The sequence below is a fragment of the Hypanus sabinus genome, chromosome 4 (assembly GCF_030144855.1).
Source record: "Hypanus sabinus isolate sHypSab1 chromosome 4, sHypSab1.hap1, whole genome shotgun sequence".
Classification (NCBI taxonomy): domain Eukaryota; kingdom Metazoa; phylum Chordata; class Chondrichthyes; order Myliobatiformes; family Dasyatidae; genus Hypanus; species Hypanus sabinus.
In genome coordinates, this window is record NC_082709.1 from 29,855,531 (window position 1) to 29,874,367 (window position 18,837).

The 18,837-nt window shown below is 41.8% G+C and overlaps 1 protein-coding gene across 1 annotated transcript in view; it reads right to left on the bottom strand.

The window, feature by feature from the left end:
- pde11a (phosphodiesterase 11a) overlaps positions 1-18,837 on the bottom strand; it is a 221,211-nt gene that overhangs the window by 70,797 nt on the left and 131,577 nt on the right. Inside the window, exons 11-12 of the mRNA XM_059966064.1 lie at positions 7,101-7,247; positions 5,666-5,773 (exon numbers count right to left, since the gene is read on the bottom strand). Coding sequence (XP_059822047.1) covers positions 5,666-5,773; positions 7,101-7,247 — 255 coding nt within the window. The remainder of the gene's footprint in view (positions 1-5,665; positions 5,774-7,100; positions 7,248-18,837) is intronic.

An 18,837-nucleotide genomic window follows, 5' to 3' on the forward strand; every position in this document is an offset into this window, starting at 1 on the left:
AACACCAGGCACCATGAAGGCAGTACAGGAGCATTGTGAGGGCAGCTCTGTACATTCCTGCCATTGCTCATTCTTATACCCTTTCTCTTGCCCACTGGGTAATGCAGTCTCTCATCTCATTGATGAGTGCTGTGTTCAACTTTCCTCATTCTGTAACCTTCAGATAACATGAAATCATGATTAATTCTTGACCAACCAGTTTATTTGATTAACAAGCTCTCAACATTCCTGATGGATTCCGGATAACACAACTATAAGCTCTAATGACTATTTTCTCTTCATAAAACCAAGTTGACTTTACCCTAACATATTATGATTTTCTCTATACTTAACACTGTATTCTTAATAACAGATCAATCATTATAGTGAGACCAGCAACAGGCCAGTTGATTTATAGTTCGGCTTTCCATCCATCCATTTAATAGAGACATTATGCTTACTATCTGGAGAAGAAGGATGCTTATGTGAGAATGATGTTCTTGGACTGTAGTTCAGCATTCAACATCATAATTCCCTCCAGGCTCAACAAGAAGTTCAGAAACCTTGGCCTTCAACCTGTCTTGTGTAGCTGGATCCTGGACTTCCTGTCAGATTGCCGGCAAGTGGTAAGAGTGGGCTCCCTCACCTCTGCCCCTCTGGCCCTCAACACAGGTGCCCCTCAAAGCTGTGTACTAAGCCCCTCCTTTACTCTCTGTTTACCCATGACTCTGTTGCACCCACAGCTCCAATCTGCTAACTAAATTTGCTGATGACACTACACTGGCCTAATCTCAAATAATAATGAGGCAGCCTACAGAGAAGAAGTCACCCACCCTGATACAGTGGTGTCAAGAAAACAACCTCTCCCTCAATGTCACAAAAACAAAGGAGCAGGTTGTGGACTACAGGAGGAATGGAGACAGGCTCGCCCCTATTGATATCAATGGATCTGGGGTTGAGAAGGGTGAATAGCTTTACGTTCCTTCGCATACACATCACCAAAGATCTCACATGGTCTGTACATATCAGCTGTGTGGTGAAAATAGCACAACAGCACCTCTTTCAGCTCAGATGATTGAAGAAGTTTGGTATGGGCCCCCAAGTCCTACGAACTTTCTACAGGGGAACAATTGAGAGCATCCTGACTGGCTGCATCACTGTCTGGTATGGGAACTGTACTTCCCTCAATCACAGGACTCTGCAGAGAGTGGTGCGGACAGCCCAGTGCATCTGTAGATGTGAACTTCCCACTATTCAGGACATTTACTGAGATAGCTGCATAAGAAGGGCCCGAAGGATCATTGGGGACCCGAGTCACCCCAACCACAAACTGTTCCAGCTGCTACCATCCAGAAAGCAGTACCACAGCATAAAAGCCAGGACCAACAGGCTCCGGGACAGCTTCTTCCACCAGGACATCAGACTGATTAATTCATACTGACAAGATTATATTTCTATGTTACACTGTCTGTCCTGTTGTATATAATATTTATTATAAATTACTATAAATTGCACATTTACACTGAGACGTAACGTAAAGATTTTTACTCCTCATGTATATGAAGAATGTTATTAATAAAGTCAATTCAATAATTTAATAACAGTTGGGATTATAAAATTGTTGTATTTGCTGTCACTTCATTCAGAACTATGGGATACAGGCAATTAAATTCCAGGGACTTGTTTGGTTTCAGACTCATTAATTCTAGCTGTACACTCTCCTCTCTAAATCAATTATTTGTTTTGTTTGCTTGTTCTCATTAGATCTTTGGGCTCCCACTGCCTTGGTTACATTTATATTATTCTCTGTTGTCAACACAGATTAAAAAGATACAATTACTATCTCAGCCATTTCTTTATTTCCTGTTACAAACTGCTGTAGCCTCTAACTTCATCGGAGATACCAGCAACTCTAACCTGAGTTGCCACTGGTCTTTTTAAACCCTCCCTACACATAACTATTGCCATCTCAGACATGGTTTGAAATCAGAAGACAGCATAAAGTAAGTATCCCAAAACTAACTGGGACCTCTCAAAGTCCAAATCTACGTGCCCGCTGTGAGAGGTGGAAGTGGGCAAGGTCGGCCAGCAGGGCTCTGGTGAAGCTGTAGAGGCCAATCCCCTGTACAGTGGATACAATGGATTATAGAAACATTGATGAACTCCAACCAGACCATCGACTTCAGGACAATGGAGACAGAATGTCATCGATGGCCTATGTTCCACTGGGAGCCAAGGGCCCAACTAACTAAACCTAATTGGGATTAGTCTGTGATTATTATTAGTTTAGGGAAACTAATTGTACTGAGCCACAAAACTACAAATTCCACGCGATATGTCAGGGATAATAAATTTGATCCTGATTCTGATTAATTTGCGGATATCAAACAACCTCCTTTGTGGTTTCCCTTGAAATGTGTCTTCCATGTCACTTAACGTGTCTTGTGATGCTCCCTATGCAAATTTACAACAGCGTTTGCAGCACAGGCAGATGTGCTATCTTCGATGAATAACACTGAGCAGCTTTGGGGCCAGAGTCCCGAGTTCAGCTGGTACCACGTTGGAATGGAAAGTTGACTGGTGACTGCGAAGGAAATGGTGGAGGGGCAGAGTATTATTTGTACTCAGTGGAGTGTAGAGGCTGAGGGCTGACCTTATAGAAGTTTATACAGACATGAAGGACATAGATAGGGTGAATGTGTACACTCTTTTACCAGGGGAAAGGAATTGAAATCCAGAGGGTGGGGACTTAAGGTGAGTGGGAGAAGATTTAAAAAGGAACTGAGGGACAATTTTTTCATACAAAGGTGGCACGTATATGGAATGAACTGCCAGAGAGATTGGTTGAGGAGAGACCTTAACAGCATTTATATAGCACTTGGACAGGTGCCTTGATAGGAAAGGGTAAGAGTATATGAGCCATATTTGGGCCAGTGGGACAAGCGTAGATGGCCAAATTGGTTGGCATGGATGAGCTGGGATGAAAGGCCTGTTTCACAGCTGTACCACTCTCCGACTCTGTGGCATACTGAGTGGTGCTTCATGCCAAGAAGGTTATGCTTATGCTTCTGACTTATGCTTCTTGGAGCCGTCAAGAGTACATACTGTATGCACTGACTGCCTCTGCTTACCATCACTCTCTTCCTTATTCATCCACACTCAACTTCCCTTTCCTCCTCCTCCTCCACTTCTTTTAGAATTTCCTCATTCCTCGTGGCCCCTTTGGCTACACTGCCTAAACGCTGCTCTTAACTCCCTCTGCTCACTCAACTGGAAATAAACTATATAATAACTATATTCAACTGGAAATAAAATAATATTGCACTTTGGACTTGTTGTCTTTGTAGAAATCTGGGTTGAAATATGAAGAGAAAATATTCCCTGTTAGCCAGAGTTTGAAAGAAATATTTTGGGTAGCACCTACATCAAAACATGCTTTCATCCAGCCAAGTATGAAAGGTCTAAGGAAAAGCACCAACTGGGAAATAATCACAGTTTTCCCCATAATATCTAATATGTTTCTCACTCTTTATTGGAGGCTTCTTCTGCAGAGATGCTTATCTGCATCTGTTCTTCAACTGCGATTAGCAATAAAACTCTGCCCCCTTTCCCTTCATTTTCCTGTAGCTGGACTCACCTAGTCTGTTTGATTTAATTATATTTCTTTCTTCAAGATATGTTTATTATCTCTCCAAGAATCCCCCATGTTTGTGAACTTCAACTACACCAGCTAGTATTTGTTCATAATTACATTAGCCTACATTTGACCATTAAATTAATGAAATCCCAAAAGCATCAGTCCCTTTCTTGTCTTGTTCACTTTGAAGTTGGCCAAAGTTGTATATTTTCAATATTCATTGTCTATAAACAGACTTCATCAGATTTTAAACAGATGTTCAGATTTCTGGCCTTGATCATAATCTCCCTCACTGTATCAAATATTTTATTTTAAATTTCTCCATGTTTTATGCCAATTGACTGTAAACTATCCCCTCAAATTCATATCACAAATTGTGCACATTTTAGGGCAATCTGCTAAATTCGGTAAAAAAAATGATTCAGGGCTCAAATTGTCCTTATCATTCATGCTTTTTAAGTGTTATTGTGCTCACACAAGACAGCAAGAAACAAGAGCAGGAGTGGGGCCCCTGGCTCCTCAATATTCTCTGCCATTTACCAAGTTCATTGCTTATCTTCTACCTCAAAAATATTTACCTGCCTGGTCCCTATATCCCTCGGTACTTTAATATCGAATAATTTACCAGCTCTGTTTTGAATGCAAATACTAACAGCCTTTATGATCTACTAGGATGGAGTATTCCAAAGCTGCACAGTTTATGAATGAAGACATTTCTACTCATTTCAATTCAAAATGGCTTATTGCACAGTTTGAAATTCTCACTACTAATTCTAGGGTCCTTAGGATGGAGGAACAGTGCAAAAATAGTCCTTTGGTGCATTCGCATTACACTGTCTGTATGGGAGTTCCTCAAAGTGGCAATAGATGGATTTGAGTTTTATGAACAATGACACTGACAGACTAAACCAGGACAAAAGCTGTTGTGGTATTTAAAATCATTCTTGTGTTACTTTCCCCTGTACTTGAAAGATGCTTTGTTAATGCAAATCACGTGCTGACAGGTGAGAATCAAAGATAACAATTTTGATTTTTGTCACTAGACTAAAGTACAGCAACATCATTTGAAATGCCGACCAATTGGATACTTGTCTTTTTTTAGTCAGTTGGAAACCTAGATTTCACAGTGATTAATGATTTGATTTGATTTCATTGCATTCATGATATAGATTTGATGACCTGTATTTTATTAAATTTCTGTTAAAGAGAGCTACAGAATATCTATCCTATCCTCCACATTAACATTTCGTCTATTTGAGTTTCTGAGGATGATAAGAAATTTGAATAAACTTATTGCAATTCTTTCATTAAATAATCCAAGACCCCTTTCTCCATTGTATAAATATTTCTTATGAACAACTTGTTAACAACTGCTCCACAATTTTAATAGATTAGCCAGCTTTTATATGTTTATTCTTGTTATAATTTTGAAGTGCTCATTTATCATCCCTTCCAAAGTCATAAAATTATTTTAAATACAGTATTCCATTCTAATAGTTTTACTATCACAAGAGAAGTGAGGGTGAAACTATTAGAATACTTAATACACCCTCAGAACAAAACGTCTTTGCCTAGCTGCACTAAGGTGGCAAAATTCCAGTCAAAGTTCTTGTATTTTCTTAACTTCTAGTGGTATGAAGTAAAATATACTTAACTCAGTGAACAAAGTTAAAATTAACCCAAAACCAACATAAAACTGAATAACTTATTTGTTTGTTTGTTTAATTATTTACTTAGAGATACAGCACGGACTAGGCCCTTCCAGCCCAACGATCCACACTGCCCGACAACCCTAGCCTACTCACAGGACAGTTTATTGTGACCAATTACCCTAATAACATGTACGTCTTTGGATGTGAGAGGAAACTGAAGCACAGGGAAGAAATGTAATTGTTCTGATGAAGACCACTGGTCCCAAAAGTTCACTCTGTTCCTGAATGCCACCGGACCTGCTGTTTACATCCATAACTGCTCTGTTTTGTTTCAATGACCAGGATGACAGTATTTTACTTTGTTTAGATACTTCATCTTGATACTAAGAATACTTACCGTCAGCATTGCAAACATGCACTGAGACACATTAAATGCATGTCGCCAGTTGTGGTACAGAACCATTCTGTAGTTCTTCCGGACGGTTAGCAACCACCTACACAAAGTCTGTAGAATACACTGCATTAATACAACTTGCATTTGCAATATGGCTTAAATGCAATAAAACTTTAAAATTACACTCTTAGGCGAGCATTGTATTACTACTTTTGAGAAAAGGATGAGAAAAGGTGACTGAATATAAGGGTAATAGTTCGATTTTGAGGAGATTCTTAAAACATGGCAGGGAGATTGGGAGATATTTAGAGCAGAGAGAGAGAGAGAGAGTGTAGAATTGAGATGATAGCATTTTCCAGAAGGAAGAGCTATAAAAGTGAATGGGTCAAAGTATAAGCATGTTAAGTTGTGCTAAGGAAAGTTAAGCCTATGAAGGCTGACCTTAAGCCAGCTGTGATGTCACAGTCATACACCTGACTGGTTAGCAAACCTCTACTGAAGATGAGGAGACTGATAATGAGAACATGTGAAGATGATTCTAGAGGTATTGAATTGTTGAGTGTGTATAGAAAGTACAATAGTGGAGATGGTGGACAGGTATTGGAACTCAGTTGCTTTTCAGGATTAAACAAGTATCATGTCTGCCTGAACAAATATCTGGAGGGTGGTATAGGGTTCCACAGGGTTATGTTTCGGTGCAAGACAAAAAGAATTTCTTTATGGCTTTTATTGTTCAGCTGGTTACACTCTAACTAATCTGACAAAACAATATGACAACACAAGTAATTCGTATTGTTGAGAGGGGTGAAGGAGAGGTAAGCCTGGCCAGGATAAGCATATATTAAAACTACACACAAATTTGTCTTCAAAGTGTTGCACATGAGTGATGGGGAAGAAAGGGCCTGGTTGGAATCTGGGGATAGTTTTGGAGTGAAAATTTAGGCACATGGTTTAGTGGAGGCCAGTTGGGATTGTCACCAGGAGGCTACATGACCCAGGAGGCACTATTAAAGCAACTTATAGATCAGAGTCCTTGACGGTGACTTGTGATCCTGCCATTTGAGCTTGGTGGAACTCTGAATAAAAGCACTTGAATTATAGAAGAGCAGAACGCTGAACTTGGTGCCAGCCATGGACAGAAATGTAGACTTGAAAAGAAAACTGAAGTTGTCACACAATTAGGAAAATGAGTAATCAGTATCTGAGGTGTAATAGAGATAATAACTTAATGGTTATGCTTAATTTTGCTGAGTGCTCTGTAGGATACAGAGACAAATATGGAGAAATTCAAGGCAGATAAAAAAGTCAGAAATGATAGGCTTGATTTCTGACAGGACCAGGAACATTTCTTAACACATTTTATATAGTTTAAGCGAACATCTGTCATCTACAGAAAGGATATCATATAAATTACTCAACATGTATTTGGGTGACTTACCTCATAATCAATTTTAAATTTCTGCACCATTCCAAGCTCCATAAACATTCGGAGAGCGGCAGTAATCATAGCATCCTTGTCGAGGGAGAAATCATTGAAATGGAAATCATCAATATTGAGTTCAGAAGCAAGTGGAATGTTGGCTGCCTGCAAGTGGAGAGAATTTTCAGGGTTTTAATAATTCAAAGTTGTGGTTTCAATTGACTTTTCATCTGCTCTACATAACAAACAGCATTTTAACAGAGGGAGTGCTTTTAAGAAAATCCTCCAGAGGTAAAAAGATCTCAGGGAGATGTTTAAAAAGTCACTTACAGAGATGGTGGTATAGTAAATGATAAATTGTAGGGCTTCTCAAAGAATTTATGCATTGGTACCCCTATGTTACCTCAGTGTACTTCTCAGGAGCCAAGTTCTGTTAAATGTCATTATCAAAACAATAACTATATTCGGAGATTTGAGTAAAGAAAATACATTTGTTTTCCCTGTGCTCTTTCATACACCTGATCAATATCTCTATGTGCTCTATAGTATACCTAATCAATAGCTCTATGTGTTCTATAGTACACCTGCTCAATAACTCTATGTGTTCTATAATATACCTGATCAATAGCTCTATGTGCTCTATAGTACACCTGATCAATAGCTCTATGTGTTCTATAGTACACCTGATCAATAGCTCTATGTGTTCTATAGTACACCTGATCAATAGCTCTATGTGCTCTATCGTATTCTATATAGTACACCTGATCAATAGCTCTATGTGCTCTATCGTATACCTGATCAATAGCTCTGTGTTCTATAGTACACCTGATCAATAGCTCTATGTGCTCTATAGTATACCTGATCAATAGCTCTATGTGCTCTATAGTACACCTGATCAATAGCTCTATGTGTTCTATAGTACACCTGATCAATAGCTCTATGTGTTCTATAGTACACCTGATCAATAGCTCTATGTGCTCTATAGTATACCTGATCAATAGCTCTATGTGTTCTATAGTACACCTGATCAATAGCTCTATGTGCTCTATCGTATACCTGATCGATAGCTCTAACATTTTATCACTTTCAAATGTTTCTGGTTGTTTTCCTTAACAAAACATTAATTGTGTATATTGAAAATTGACCATTGATTTACTCATGAAATTTTAATATGTGAGAGCCACAAATTTCTTTACTTATATGACACAGTTTGAATACAACTTCAATTTATTTTGTTTTGTTGAAAGTATTATGTACAAGCAATATTAGAATAGTAATAGTGCTGTATTCAACAGAAGAGTTAGAAGAAACTACTGTTGTTTTACACATTTTAGTTCTTAGAGGGTGACAATGTTTCTGGGAATGATGAAGTCAGCTTTAGTCTGTTACTTTGCTTTATTTCTATCATTCAATGGAAAAGAAAGCTGGATAGAGTAAAATACACAGCTGATATATTATTGTAATAACAGGTTGCATTGATATATTGTCTACAATGAGTAATGAGTAATGAGTGTCACAACGTCAGGCAGATGCAAATCCCAACACTTCTTACTGCACAGGAACTGCTCACTGATGCACACCTCCCTGCATTCATGCTATCACCAACTGCGCTCACGAGGCAGAGTTTAAATGGTGCAGGACTACTATGCTTTTGTCTGCAGTGTTTATCACTAATTGATTATGAAGGTGACAGTGAACACTGTTGCAAGGTTCTCTTGAACATCATACCAAAGTGCTGTTCAGAATCAGAATCAGGTTTACTATCACCGGCATATGTCACGAATTGTGTTGTTTTGCAGCAGCAGTACATTGCAACACATACTAGTAATAATAACTCTAAATTACAATAAGAAATATATATAAAATTAAATTAAATCAGTAAATTAAATCAGCAAAAAGAAGCAAAAAAAAGAAAATATAGTGAGGTAGTGTACATGGGTTCATTGTCCATTCAGGTATCTGATGGCGGAGGGGAAGAAGCTGCTCCTGAAACACTGATTGGGTGTCTTCAGGCTCCTGTACCTTCCCTTGATGGTAGCAATGGGAGGAGGGCATGTCTGAAGCGATGGAGGCCTTTAATGATGGATGCTGCTTTTTTGACACTTTTTCTGATCCTGTGCAGTGGCCCTTCCATACCAGACAATGATGCAGCCAATTAGAATGCTCTCCACAGTACATCTATGGAAATTTGTGAGAATTTTTGGTGTCATACCAAGTCTCTTCAAACTTCTAATCAAATGTAGCTGATGAGATGCCTTCATTATAATTACATCAATATGTTGGGCCCAGGATAGATTCACAGAGATATTGATACCCGGGATGTGAAAATGCTTATCCTTTCCACTGCTTATCCCTCAATGAGGACTGGAGTGTGTTCCCTCGACTTCTCTTTCCTGAGGTCCACGATCAATTCCTTGATCTTACTGATACTGAGTATAAGGTTGTTTCTGCACTCAAAACAACCAGCTGATGTTGTTGTTTTCAACAACAAACAACCAGCTGATCTATCTCACTCCTGCACGCCTCCTCATCACCATCTATAATTCTGCCAACAATAGTTGTGTGATTGGCAAATCTATAGATGGAGCTTGAGCTGTACCCAGCCACACAGTGCATGGAATTTCAGGATTTAGACTTGGTGACAATAAAAGAACAGCAGGAGACTGAATATATCAAGTTAAGACACAGGTACAACAAATAGAAAAGAATATTTGGAGATTAGAAGGAAGTACCTGAATATGAGAGCTGGGCTTCAACTGCCACCTTCCATTGGCACCGTCGGAAACCAAGGCTGATGCTACCATGTCCCTGGGGCACTATCTTGCTTCACTCCAAAGCAAACTGCATTGCCTTGCTTTTGAAGGGATCGGATAAAGGGTCTCAGCCTGAAACACCATAGATGCTGCCTGACCTGTGGAGATCTTCCAGCATTTTGTCTGTGTTGCCTTGGATTTCCAGCATCTGCAGACTTTCTCATGGTGCCTTGCTTTTTGATCATCTTGCTGACAAAACTGTCAGGCTGGTGATCTGTTTGGTTGGTCCCACATCAGCATCAGAGAACCAGGTGATAAATTCATCCCAACTGCTGTCAGAGTCGAGGGACAAATTGTAAGCAAACCCACTCCCACAAGTAGGGAAGGAACTGCATGAAAATCTTCCCTTAGATTGTTTCAGCTTTTCGATTCCACGTTGTACTTAAATCACTGTGCTTTCACTGGTAAATTCCAAGAACACTCATTATCCAAACTTAAAGGGAGCAAATATGTGCCAATATTAGAGAGTTAAATTGTAACCTACAGCTCACATGACACCCTGGATCCTGCTTTACTGCTAGCACTCCAATGCTGAGTTAGTTTTCCTGGTTTTAGCATTTGCCACCTGTTTTGCCCCCATACAAAATGTCACTCCCACCATGTCACATTCCTTGTTAGACACTGAGTAATGATTCTAATATTTCTGACATTTTTCTGTCACTGGAGTTCATCTCCAATGCCAATGCAGCAAGTTTGGTCAGTGAGTTGGGTCGAAGGGGCTGATTCCATGTTGTATTATCCTATAACTCTATGACTTGGGAACCAACCGGAGATGTTTACAAAAGCATGAAAACATTTAAACCAACTATAAAAACAATCAAATCAAATTATAGTTTCCAGGGAAAAGGAATAAAATACTAAAGGGAACAAGACAGAATATGCTGGAAATCCAAGCAACACACACAAAATGCTGGAGGAACTCAGCAGGCCAAGCAGCATCTATGGAAAAGAATATTGTTGCCGTTTCCGGCCGAGACACCGGAGCAACTTCTTTATGCAGAGAATAGTGCGTATGTAGAACAAGCTGCCAGGGAAGGAAGTTAGGGTGACTACTATAACAATATTAAGATGCATTTGGATAAGTACATGAGCAGGAAAGATTTACAGCAGGGTTTCCCAGCCTGGGGTCCAGAGCCCCCTTCTTTAATGGTATTGGTCCATGGCATAAGGTTGGAAATCTTTGACTTAGAGGGACTCAGGCCAAACGTAGGCAAATGGGAATAGCTTATGTGGGTAGCTAGGATCAATGAGCTGGACCGAAGGGCCAGTTTCCTTGCTGTAGTTTGCTGTGACTCAGACTTATGAAGTCAGAGCCAAAGTAAAAGCAAAAGAGAGGGCATATAAGGAAGCCAGAGCTAGTAGGAAGATAGAGGATTGGGGAGCTTTTAAAAACTTGCAGAAGGAAACTAAGAAGGTCATTCAGAAGGAAAAGATGAATTATGAAAGGAAGCTGGCAACTAATATCAAAGAAGATACTAAAAGCCTTTTAAAGTATATAAAGGGTAAAAGTGAGTTGAGGGTAGATATAGGACCAATGCAAAATGATGCCAGAAATATTGTAATGAGAGATGCAGAAATGGCAAAGGAACTGAACACATATTTTGCATCAGTCTTCACAGTGGAAGACATCTGCAGTATACTGGACATTCAAAAGTGTCAGGGAAGTGAAGTTTGTGCAGTGAAAATTACAACTGAGAAGGTGCTCAGGAAGCTTAATGGTCTGAGGGTGGATAAATCTCCTGGACCTGATGGAATGCACCCTCGGGTTCTGAAGGAAGAAGCTGGAGAGATTGTGGAGGCATTAACAATGATCTTTCAAGAATTGATAGATTCTGACATTGTACCGGATGACTGGAAAATTGCAAATGTTACTCTGCTATTTAAGAAGGGTGGGAGGCAGTAGAAAGGAAACTATAGACCTGTTAGCCTGACAGCAGTGGTTGGGAAGTTGTTGGAATCAATTGTTAGGGATGAGATTACAGAGCACCTGGAGGCACATGACAAGATAGGCCAAAGGAAAGGAAAATCCTGCCTGACTAACCTACTGCAATTTTTTGAGGAAATTACGAGCAGCGTAGACAAAGGAGATGCAGTAGATGTGGTGTACTTGGATTTTCAGAAAGCCTTTGACAAGGTGCCGCATGAAGCTGCTTAGCAAAGTAAGAGCCCATTGAATTATGGGGAAGTTACTGGCGTGGGTGGAGCATTGGCTGATCGGCAGAAAACAGAGAGTGGGAATAAAGGGATCCTATTCTGGCTGGCTGCCTGTTAGCAGGGGAGTTCCACAGGACTCGGTGTTGGGACCGTTACACTTTACGAAGTATGTCAATGAGTTGGACTATGGTATTAATGGATTTGTGGCTAAATTTGCCGATGATACAAAGATAGGTGGAGGGGCGGGTAGTGTTGAGGAAACAGAGAGATAGTTTAGGGGAATGGGCAAAGAAGTGGCAAATTAAATACAATGTTGGAAAATGTATGGTCATGCACTTTGGTGGAAGAAATAAACGGGCAGACTGTTATTTAGATGGGGAGAGAATTCAAGAAGCAAAGATGCCAAGGGACTTGGGAGTCCTTGTGCAAGATACCCTGAAGGTTAACCTCCAGGTTGAGTTGGTGGTAAAGAGGGCGAATGCAATATTGGCATTCATTTCTAGAGGTATATTTAACATTTTAATGTTAAAATTGTACAAGGCATTGGTAAGGCTGAATTTGGAGTATTGTGTACAGTTCTGGTCACCAAATTATAGGAAAGATGTCAACAAAATAGAGAGAGTACAGAGAAGATTTACTAGAATGTTACCTGGGTTTCAGCACCTAAGTTACAGGGAAAGGTTGAACAAGTTAGGTCTTTATTCTTCGGAGAGTAGAAGGTTGAGGGGGGACTTGATAGAGGTATTTAAAATTATGAGGGGGATAGATAGAGTTGACGGGAATAAGCTTTTTCCATTGAGAGTATGGGAGATTCAAACAAGCGGACATGAGTTGAGAGTTAGGGGGCAAAAGTTTAAGGGTAACACGAGGGAGAATTTCTTTACTCAGAGTGGTAGCTGTGTGGAACGAGCTTCCAGTAGAAATGGTAGAGGCAGGTTCGGTATTGTAATTTAAAGCAAAATTGGATAGGTATAAGGACAGGAAAGGAATGGAGGGTTATGGGCTGAGTGCGGGTCAGTGGGACTAGGTGAGAGTAAGCGTTCGGCACAGACTAGAAGGGCAAGATGGCCTGTTTCCGTGCTGTAATTGTTAAATTGTTATTGTTATTAGAATATAAGAGCAGGGATGTGATGTTGCAGCTCTAAAAGGCACTTGTGAGACTACACTCTATAACTCTATGACATGATCCACTTACTATTCTCTAGCAGCTAGTTCTTTCTATTGTTTCATGCAGTAATTCTGGAAGTAACCTGTTTCAGACTCGGCAGGCTGATTTTCCAGCCTGAAAACTGAGAATCTCGAGGAAATTCACACTGCCATGTTGGACTCAATGGGAGAACAGTTTCAGTACAGGGTCAGATATCTGCTGGACAAAAAAATCTGCCTTGATATTTGTGAAATGATCCTGCATATCCCTAAATGTCATCTTGTTCTTTATTTTGTCTGCTGTAAACTTTTCATTTCTTCTTAAATCAAATGTTTTAACTTTGTTCACCCTCTTTATTTTACTTTACCTTTTCCCTAATCTCTTCATGTTCTCTGGCAGCATATTTCCCATGATTCTCTGTGCATATCATGCTTTTCCTTTCATTTCATTTTATCTGTATATAAATAAATTCTTAACATCTGAGGAATTCTATGCCCTTCCAGGTGTGTATTTCAGAAGGAACTTCTGTATTCCCCTTTTATCTCCATCTTATCTAATTCTTTAATCATCTACAAGGTGCCCTTGTATTGGTTATCAATTAATGGGCCTTGATTCTAGCTCTGAGTTGATCCTTTCATTGTTGGCACTGACATTCAGCTTGGCTCTTATCTGTCAAAACATGACATTCACTTTATTCTTCACTATAATGATTTGTGAACAAGACAAAATAGATTTTGTGTCAAAATCTATCAAGATCTTGCTTTTATTAAATAGGACTTTGCAGAAATGAAATGATTTAACTGAAGAGGCACACAATACTAGTAACTAATAAAGGACATCAGTTTGTGAAATATATCAAGAGAATCTAAAACTAATACCTATGTTCCGCATTATAAAATGCAGATCATTAACATTTATAGCGTTATATTTGGTATTATGTGGCTCATATAAGCTGCCACATTATTTCCAATGTATCATAAGAAATATCTTCATAGTGATAGTTGCTAATTCTGAATCCCTAATTTTATACTACTTAATCAAAGGGAGTGTTCCAAAACTAATCTTTGTCCCAGTGCTCATTGGGTTCTGGGAGAAACTTCATCATTCAGTCAACAGCAATTCATCACTGCCTGTGGTATCCAGGTCACAGGAAAATTACAATAGAAGATCAGAGTTTAGCATTTTATAATTATAAACAGACTGTACTTCATGCTCAGTTCAACGCAGAGTGAATACTCATTTTCAACAGGCTCATAACAATACAGAAGGTCAGCTCCCAAGGGAACAACTCCATCAGTCCCATTCCCCTTCTCCTTACTTTCCTGAACCCCAGCTTTATTCTTCCTCAGTTGTCCCTACAGCTTTCCAAATCTTTCTTTTGCCATTACTTCACAGAGAAGGGTAATACACAGTGTTCAGTTAACCTACCAACCTGCAAGTTTTCGACATGAGTGAAGAAACCAGATAAGGTGCATTTTACCCAGTCTTTCCTACACCAGGAATCATTCTGGTGAATTGCCATTGCACTCCCTCTGATTCATGTGGCCTTCCTTGAGTAGAGAGACCAGGGCTGGAGGTGATTGCAGTGAGACACCTGAATTCTAATATAGTATAATTTGTCTGTTCATTCAAACCATTCTGACTAGCTGGGTTTCCCAGCAGCACCCTATAAATCAGAGCCTTCCCATCTGAAAATGACTAGATACTCACTGTGTCTTGTCCATTGAACATACCCCACTCTGCCAGTACTTAACCCCCACCCCCCTTTACATGTGCCATGATTTCATTTACCAACCAGTTGCTGGCACTTTATGGAGAATTTTCTCAAAGTCTCTGTTAGGATATCTAGAATTTTGCCTGATATTAAAGTCGATCTTTACTAGATGCCCTATTTTCTTAAATAATGAGATGACATTTGTTACCTTACAGTCTGTGGGAAGTATTGTAGAATCTATGAAATTTTGGAAGTTAATTTGCTCTTATCACAGCCACCTGTTTCATAACCTTGAGAGAAAGGCCCTCAACTGCTAAGAACTTAACTGACTTTCAGTCTCATTAACTTCACTAATGCTAACGATTTTTCAGCTTCTTTATCTTTCTTAATGTGTCATACATGATTTCTGGGAAGGTTTCTGTGTGAGTTACCATAAAGACAGTGTGGTGAACTATGTGCCTGTCTGGACACGCCCCCTTCTGACTGCTCCTGTGGCTCCTCCCACAGGCCCCTGTATAAAGGCGATCGAGGTCTGATCCTCTGCCTCATTCTCCAGGATGTAGTATGGTGGTCACTCACTGCTTGTTCCTTCTTCCAGTCAATAAAAGCCGATATCTCGCCTTACGTCTCAGAGTGAGTTATTGATGGTGCATCAATTTTATTGACTGAAGAAAATTTTAAAACATGGAAACCTTTTTACGTCCGGAAAGGTTGGATTTGGACCCTCAAGACCCTGAAGCAGCTCTTGCTTTTGAACTCTGGCTTGCATGCTTCCAATCATACTTGGTGGAGCTTCGTGCGACTGACCCTGCCATTATGTACAGAATTCTCCTCTCGAGGGTCACCCCAAAAGTTTATTCCATTATCCGGGACCTGCCGACCTACGAAGGGGCACTGGACGCCCTCAAAAGACAGTACCTGCGGCCGGTGAACACCGTCTACACAAGACATCGTTTAGCTACCCGGCGACAGCGGCCTGGAGAATCGAGCGCCGAGTTTCTCCGAGCACTACAGACACTCGTCTGAGCTTGTGACTGCAAGACGCTCATGGCAGAACAACATGCGGAGCTGCTATTACGAGACTCCTTTGTTACAGGACTGAGGTCAGTGCAAGTGCGCCAGCAACTGCTGGAACACTCCGATCTTACCTTACGCTCGGCGATCGAGACGGCCAACACTCTAGAACAGGCATGGGCAAACTACGGCCTGGGGGCCATATGCGGCCCGTTAAGCTTTTTAATCCGGCCCGCAGAACTTGAAGAAATTATATTAATAAACCTTGTTAACGTTTTTCCCCCGCAATTCTGGCATTTTCCCAATAGATGACGCATTCTATATACATTGACCTTTGTTGAGGTGCAGCGTATTACTCCACATTTGCGCTTTACTCTTTGTTCGGCTCGACCTATTTGTGTGAACAGGCGTTCAGCGTCATGAACATCAACAAAGCCAGCCACAGATCCAAGTTAACTGACAAACACCTCAGATCCATCCCAGAATCGCCACAACAAAACTAAATCTAGACTTTGATGCGCTGGCTAAAAAGGGAGACCAACAACACTGTTCCCACTGAAATTAAAAATAAGTTTCTTCGTTGTGTTATGTAAAAAATGCATTTGAAAATATTTTTTCAATAAGCCTTACATGTTACATGTCATTTCTGTTAAGTGATGGACATGAGTAGTGCACGGGTGCACGTACGTTCGCAAAATAAAAAATGCGCTCCAGATCAAATAACGCGCTCCGCATACTGGCGCGCTGTCACTGTTCTGTCCTTGTGCTGGTCGTTGTTGAGTTTTGGCACAGGGGACAATTGAATAAGAAGGAGCAGGACAAGTAGACCTGCATCTCCTACTGTTTTTGAAATAAAGACAGTCAGGAGGAGAGTGATGATGATAATATCTTGAAGGATAACAGAATTTTCAGTGCTTTAAAATAATAACTGTTACTATTAAAAAAGCTGTATTTTATTCATTTAATTTTCAGTGTTTTAAAAGTCATTTCAATAAATAGATAAATACCATGGGACTTCAAAGACAGATATTTTGTTGTAATGCATTTGTTCATTTTCAATTGAAATTAAAGCACATGTTTTCTACATATCCCATGATATTTTATTTTCTCTTATGAGGTGTATTACCAAAACACTCCGTCCATCTGCTCCTGGTCCAGCCCCCCTGTCAAATGTTAGAACCCTTTATGGCCCACAAGTCAAAAAGTTTGCCCACCCCTGCTCTAGAAGCTGCTCTGCACAATGCTGACGCTGTCTAGTCGCATGATTCCCCGCTGGTTCCGTGGACACCTCAGACCCCGCCACTGCCGGCTCCCGTGAGCGAACTCGCCGCTGCCAGTCGCGATTCCACGAGCTCCCCGAACCCGACCACGGCGGTGGCCTGTCAGAAGCCTGTGCTTTGTTATTTCTGCGGCCTCAAAAAACACCCCCGAAAATGCTGTCCAGTGCGAGAAGTGACCTGCTCCAGCTGCAGAAAGCGGGACCATTTCGCCAAGGTCTGTAAGTCTAAGCTACGAGCGGAGTGCAGCGCTGCGGGTAAGACGTGGGGGCCGCCATCTTGCATGCCCGGATGTGGGCGGCCATCTTTGTCGGCGTCAGTACGCCCCACCCCCGACCCTCCGATGCTTACCGGGTACCCCGGATGTGGGCGGCCATCTTTGTCGGCGTCAGCATGCCCCGCCCCCGACACTCCAATGCTTACCGGGTACCCCGGATGTGGGCGGCCATCTTTGTCGGCGTCAGCGTGCCCCACCCCCGACCCTCCGATGCTTACCGGGTACCCCGGATGTGGGCGGCCATCTTTGTCGGCGTCAGCATGCCCCGCCCCTGACCCTCCAATGCTTACCGGGTACCCCGACAGCTCACCTCTGGCCACTGTAACTCTCGACCAAAGCGCCCCACACCAGCTTGCAAGGTCCATGATGGACATCCGGGTGGAGGGGCACAGGACTAGATGCCTGTTTGACACGGGCAGCACAAAGAGTTTCATTCACCCGGACACAGTGCATCGCTGTGGACTCGCAACACGGCCAGTAAGTCAGAAGATCCATTTGGGTTCTGGGTCGCATTCCACAGACATATGGGCGGGTTGTGTAGCGACATTGGTGGTGCAGGGCACAGAATATCGGAACTTTGCGCTACTGGTCATGCCCAATCTGTGCGCACCTGTGCTATTGGGGCTGGACTTCCAGAGCCATCTCGAAAGTGTGACTGTGGTATATGACGGGCCCCTCCCACCACTCACTGTCCGGAATCCTCCGTTCTGTGGGACTTCATCACTACTGACCACACACACACAGCGACACACACATCCCATCCAGCACGACAGCTGCGCTACCGACACCACTTGCTGTCTCTCCACTCTCAAGGTCCCTCCCCCACCGCTGTTCACCAACCTGACCCCGACTGTAAACCTGTGGCCACTAAAAGCAGGAGGTACAGTGCGGGGGACAGGGCCTTCATTCAGTCAGAGGTGCAGCGGCTGCTCAGGGAGGGGATCATTGAGCCAAGCACAAGCCCCTGGAGGGCCCAGGTGGTCGGATGGCGGCCCCACCCCCCCTCACGAACTCCTATTCTCTTTTCCCAGGAAGTCTGTCATTGGGACCACTCTACCAGTTTGGCTGACGTCCCTGGGGCCAGTGCTGCTCCGGAAACATGTGAGGAGCAATAAGTACTCCCCGCTGGTCGAGAGGGTTCACCTTCTGCATGCAAACCCCCGGTATGCTTACGTGGTCTTACCTGATGGGCGGGAGGACACAGTCTCCATCCGCGACCTGGCGCCCACAGGTGCAGCAGACCACTACCCTGAAGACTCTCCGGTAACTATGAACCCTGTACCCGAGGTGACACTGCGCTCACCAGGCCCTACATGGACTCCTCATGACACCTATATACCAGGTGCCTCGCACCTGCAT